The 6000-nt window shown below is 38.5% G+C and overlaps 1 protein-coding gene across 2 annotated transcripts in view; it reads right to left on the bottom strand.

Moving 5' to 3' along the window:
- Positions 1 to 4009: 4009 nt before the first annotated feature.
- The window catches only part of LOC127509339 (uncharacterized), an 82791-nt gene continuing 80800 nt past the window's right edge, over positions 4010 to 6000 (bottom strand). Inside the window, exon 14 of one of the 2 annotated variants that reach the window (XR_007929205.1) lies at positions 4010 to 5268. Coding sequence is in view for 1 of the 2 variants with exons in the window: in XM_051887965.1 (XP_051743925.1) it covers positions 5152 to 5268 (117 nt within the window). In the remaining variant the exon portion in view is untranslated. The remainder of the gene's footprint in view (positions 5269 to 6000) is intronic. The other variant, XM_051887965.1, reaches the window with a different exon arrangement.

The raw sequence follows: 6000 nt of genomic DNA, 5'->3' as shown, positions 1-6000 counted from the left end.
GGTCAGCTGATTTATTTGAAAGATTGGTGAGATTGCTAACTTGTAGAGCCTTTTCTGTATTATCAGCACAAGGAAGACACAAGTGTAATAAAATAAATTTTATTAACAAAAGATAAACAAGAATAACTAACACAACTACTAAATGAATACCATGAATGATAAAGGAATAAAGTGCATAAGATACATAAAATACAAGTGATTAAGTTGGTGTGGCTATGGAAGAGTTACGTTATCTTATGGAAAGATAAACTGTTTCTCTGAAAGATAATAAGGTGGAGAACCTTATTATGCACTAAACAAATAAACAAAAGATTATTTGTTATTAACTAACATCAGCTATATTACATCTAATGGGAATTAGGAAATTACATACTGATAATATACAACAATGCCAAGGTCTCTGGAAAGAGGTTTGGTTAAGTGATATTTACGTTCCACGTGGTTGAGTCCGGTGATGGTGATGTCTTCCACTGGTTGTGCTGGGTGACAATGCAGTGGGGAGAGGAGCCAGAATCTGTTTCAACAGTCTTGAACACGAAGCTCTGTGGGATGCTGATCTCCTGGAGCACCAAAGGGTCCTAAAATCTGGAACACGCAGATGAGGCCCTGGTGTAGGTGCAGAAGGTCCTTAACAATCTGGAACACGCAGACGAAGGTACCTCTGGAAGCAAGGCTTGCTCTCCTGAGCTTAACCTTGTTACAAATGTCGTTACTGTCTCACTGGACGGAAACTCTGAACGTAGTGTTTGTTAATGTCTCTTTCCTCGCAGGCTGGAGGCTCAGAACGTGGTCGTCTCTGTTGCTGCCTCGCCAGCTGTAGACTCAGATCATGGGATCTGTTGTTGTCTCTCTGGACGAACCAGAGGCTCAGAACGAGAATGTATCTGTTAATGTCTATCCCCGTGCAGGACAGACTCAGAACGGTGTATCTGTTAATGTCTCACTCCTTACAGAGTTGAGACCCAGAACGGTATATCTGTTATGTCTTTCCCCTTTGAAGGGCAGACTCAGAACAAGGAGTGTCTGTTGAAAGGGTACCTTTATCCCTTTCTGATGAGGAGGAGATTGCAATTTGGCGCTTCTCCATTCGAGTGCTGTGATTGGCTGCTGGCATCAGGGGGGACACACACAGTGTGGCCCACCCTTCTTTCCCCTGTGGAACTCATTTGCATAAAGCACAAAGTTGGAAGTCTTTACAGTTTCTTTAAAGTTTACCAATGCATTTCTCACTTTCCAAACCACCACCAGAATACCTTTGGCAATATTCTAAACAAATAGAGGCTAAACATGATGGAAGAAGATTGAACTGTCATGCATTCATTCAGTTGTACATTAACAGCTGAATCTGTGTCAGATGTTGCACTACAAATAGCTGTCACTGAGAATACTTATTCCTGTGAATAAGTATGAAATGGATGTGTAGTTTGCATCAGTTCTAAGGTTTTCAAACATAGTTTTGAATAGCTTTGGATGGATCTTTGTGATCTCTCTTTGTTTCACCCATTGCTGCTGAGGTCCCGAGGAATTTTTATGGCAGTCTCTGGCCAACCTTAGGAAGTAGTCTCTTGATGGGTGAAGGGCAGAAACCGCATGTGGACCAATGAGAAGTCCTGTCCTTCCCAGGCTTGGTACAAGAGGTCTTCTTCCTCCCCTCTATGAGAGGTCTGGATGTTGTCCTTACATCTTTATCTGATGGCGTTGGACAGTATGTTTGTGTTAGTCCACCAAGATCCAATCAAAATGTAGCAAACCTTTGTCCGCTGTTATGGACAGAGAGGGGCCCGGCCATAAACTGGGCCCTGGAATGTGCTGTTTACTACAAGTGTAATGCATTAGGTTCAATCCCAGCTAACAAGGAACGTTCCCATAACTTTCAATAATGTTCTTTAAAAGTAATGTAAATGTTAGGACAAAATGTTCTTAAAACATTTAAAAAACTGGATATTTTGAATGTTTAAAAATGTTGCAGGAATAATGTTTTCATAACTTAATGGGAATGTTAGCAAAACATTCTAAAAACATATTTTTAGCTGAGATGAAGTCGGTGTATTATTCCTGCTACTTGCGTTCATTATTTGTTCTTTATGCATGTTTCTTGTGACTTCATGTTCTCTTCAATTCTCTTTAATGATCAAACAAGTAGTAACATTTAAAAAAAAAAGTTAGATGAACTTCCAACTAAACCATTCTAAAAAACATTTAGCAAAGGGCCATTTAGCAACATTCTGAGAATGTTGTTCTAAGAACGTTTTCTCTCAATGTTATGAGAATGTTCAAGTAAAAATAACATTGTAAGGACGTTCCATAAACTTTGTTCTCTCTCTACATTACGAGAACATTCATTAAGCACAAATTACATCGTAAGGACGTTTCATGAATGTTGTACTCAGAACGTATTATAACATTATGAAAACATTCAGCAAATAATAACATTAAAAGGATGTTCTGAGAATGTTATCCTAAGAACGTTTTCTCTCAACATTATGAGAACATCTGTCAAGTACAATTAACATCATAAAGATGTTCCAAGAACGTTTCTATGAGAACGTTTTCGCTCAACATTATGAAAACATCAGTCAAGTACAAATAACATCATAAGAATGTTCCAACAATGTTGTTCAAAGAATGTTTCCTCTCAACGTTGCGAAATTGTATTTTAACTATGAAAGCATTATAAGACTGTTTCTGAAACATTATTATTCATTTACATAAATTTTACATAACATTAGTGAAAGGTATGGAAACGTTTCCTGTTAGCTGGGTAACCTCAAACTCCCTTTGAGGCCATTGTATCAGTTTCAGAAATGTTTCTGACTTTAAAAACAGTATTTTTCTGAGCCATTTCTTCTCTAAAAAGAGTAGGAGATCTCCATGCCCTGTTGGTGTCCCCTATGTGCCTTGAATTTGCACCAGGGATGGTTAAGGCATTTCTTTTTCCTAAGCAGGGCTATGTCCCCAAACTGCTGACCAATGTACCGAGGCCCATTGTGTTGCAAGCCTTCTGCCCTCCTCCTTTCAGGAATCAGGACCAGGAAAAATTGAACCTTCTTTGTCCAGTCAGAGCACTAGCGACGTGGAGAAAATCTGATCAGCATTTCAGCATTTGCCTTGAATCCCCTAAGAAAGGTTCTCCTGCTTCTGACCAGTCTATTAGCAAGTGGATAGTCGAGGCTATCTCCCTTGCCTACGAGGCCTCTGGTCAGCCTTCACCATTGGCTGTCAGAGCTCACTCTACTAGGAGTATGGTGGCCTCCAAGGCCTTCATTTCGGGTGTATCCCTTCAAGAGGTGTGTGAGAAGGCGGGCAGTTTTATTGCCTGGACCTGGACTCTGCTCCAGGATCTCAGGTATTTATGTCCTAGTGGTGCACAGTTAGCATATTTCCAAGTAAAACAGAATATTGAATAGAGGGCAGGGTTTTACCTTAGCGCTCCTCCTCTCCATCTCTCGCTCATAGCAGACTAACGGTTGGAGGGGAGTGGTTTAAGTGTTTTCATCCCAAGCCATCAAACTGACGTCATCAGGGAAGGAACGGCATTCCAGACTGGAAGTGACGTTTCAGATTTTGATTAAAGATTACCACGGCAAAAAAAAAAATGTCTGTGTATTAACTTTCATGGATTAATTGTTCAGCACAAGACTAGTAACATAAGCTAACAAAGTAAATAGGGTTAATTTTGATTTCATGGCGACTTAAAATTGTTGGACCAATTAAGGAGTTTTTTTTTCAACCACTTAACATTGTTGAATCAAGTCCAATTTTTGTGTGTGTGTGTTCAGGTGTCAAACGTAGGAAGGGTAGGAAAGCCTTGTATCACTCAGATTAAAGATTAATTTTTAAAAAATCAAAACAAAATGATTTTGCCCACATTTGTCCCGAAGGTCTTTTGAGGGTTAAAACCATTATGCCTATAGAAATTTGAGAGAGAGAGAGAGAGAGAGAGAGAGTGAGAGACTTTGACTTTAAAAAACACTTTAATACCAAAAATTAAGTTTTTTTTTGTTTTTTTTAATTCATAGAAGAATCATTAATTAAGGCAATTAATTATAACATTTCAAAACAATCACATTATCAAAAAAAAAAAAAAAAAGTATATGAAAAACTAAAATAAAATTATTGTAAAAATTATTATAATTATTATAGTCAACATTACAAATACATTGATTTACACCCCATTTATATTTAAATGTCTCAGGTCAATGTCACAAGACTCATTAATGCACATTTTTTCTTTATGTGACAACCAAATGGCCATTTTAATTGCACAAATCATACTCTGCTTGGCTGCTTCTCTGTATTGTAATAAAATGCATAATACTGCAGTCCCACACTACAAAAAAAAAAAAAATTAGGTCCCACTTTATATTAAGTGGCCTTAACTACTATGTACTTACATCAAAAAATAAGTACAATGTACTTATTGGGTTCATATTAAATTGCAAAACACTTTTGCTGCTATTGAGGTGGGATACGGGTAAGGTTAGGCAAAGCTTTGGTGGTATTGGTAGGTTTAAGGGTAGGGGTAAGGTGTAAGGGATGGGTCAACAGTGTAATTACAGATGTAATTACATGCAGGTGTTTTTAAAATATAAGTACAATGTAAAAACATGTATGTACACAATAAGTGCATTGTATCAAATGATTAATTTAAATGTAAGTACATAGTAGTTAAGGCCACTTAATATAAAGTGGGACCAAAAATTATATTGTTACTCAGTATTTTATTTTTTCTAATACAAATATTTAAGTAAAATATATTTATGAGAATCAAACTGGCAAGATATTGTCTCAGAGAAATGAATCAGAATTCAATGAGCTTAATACTTAAAACAAGCAAAAATATCTGCAAATAAAGTCAGAAAAATAAACTTAAAGTTTAATTGTGAGTCACTTCAGTTAAACAAGCAAAAGGAGTAACACAAATCACTTTGTTTTAAGTTTGCTATAACAATAAATAACATCATTACACTGAATCAGTGTTGGAGCACATTAGATTTTGATCAAATGGTCAGTGTGCAATTTTGTATTTGGTGTTTTTTTTTTTTTTTTTTTTTTTTTTTTTACAATCGATATTGTTTCAAAGCAGCTTTGCAGAAAATTGTGCTTAAAAATCTTAAGGTGTTTAGAGTTAAATCTGGAATAATCCCTTTCTCATGTTTGAATTTCCTCCTGATCTTCAGTCTTCAGAGGGCTCATCTCTTGTGTTTCTGCTGTGTTCTGGTTCTGCTGTGATCTGCTGACTGGCATTCGTTTAGATCTCACTGTGCCCTGTGTTTAAGACAAAACATGTAATTTAAACATTATTCATGTAACATCCTCTAACTTTTGGATAATTATGTAATATGAATGTGGCGAGGGGGGCGTGGTTCAGCGGAGTCAGCAGCGGGAGAGAGAGTCAGGAGACGAACGGTGAGTGAGTGGGTTAAATGCAAATGACGAACACCTGTCTCTTGTTTCAGTAATTGGTGTGGAGAGAGTATATAACACCAGGAGAAACAGGAGTGGAGGAGAGAGAGAAGGACTACTGACTGCTGCCCCGCTGGATATGTCTTTTTGAGAGAGAATTGTGAATGATTTATGACTGCTTTGTGCCTGTCTACACCCCTTTGTTTTTGTATATGGTGAATTAGTGCAAATAAAGCAGTCAGTAGTCAAGCCGACCCTGTCCTCTTCCTTCCTGAATCCTGAACCTTGCTACACTGGTGCCGAAACCCGGGAAGGAAGACGGAAGCCGCCGCCATGCAATCGTCCTCCGGATCGCCATTTGCGGAGATTATCACCTCCCTCGCGGTCATGCAACAAGAACAACACCAGGCCCTGCTGGACTTGAGACAGGATCAAGAGAGGTGCTTCCAAGTCGTTGCTCAAGCCCAGCAGGAGGACCGCGAGAGGTTCCGGAGCTGGATTGACCGGGAGGTTCGACCGGAAGCCCTGGAACCTCGAGCTGTGCCCGCCCACCTACCACTCAAGAAAATGGGATCTGAGGACGACCCAGAGGTA

Source organism: Ctenopharyngodon idella, chromosome 3 (genome assembly GCF_019924925.1).
Source record: "Ctenopharyngodon idella isolate HZGC_01 chromosome 3, HZGC01, whole genome shotgun sequence".
Lineage (NCBI taxonomy): Eukaryota > Metazoa > Chordata > Actinopteri > Cypriniformes > Xenocyprididae > Ctenopharyngodon > Ctenopharyngodon idella.
The sequence above is the reverse complement of the archived record's forward strand: the minus strand, read 5'-3'. Positions and strand labels throughout refer to the sequence as shown.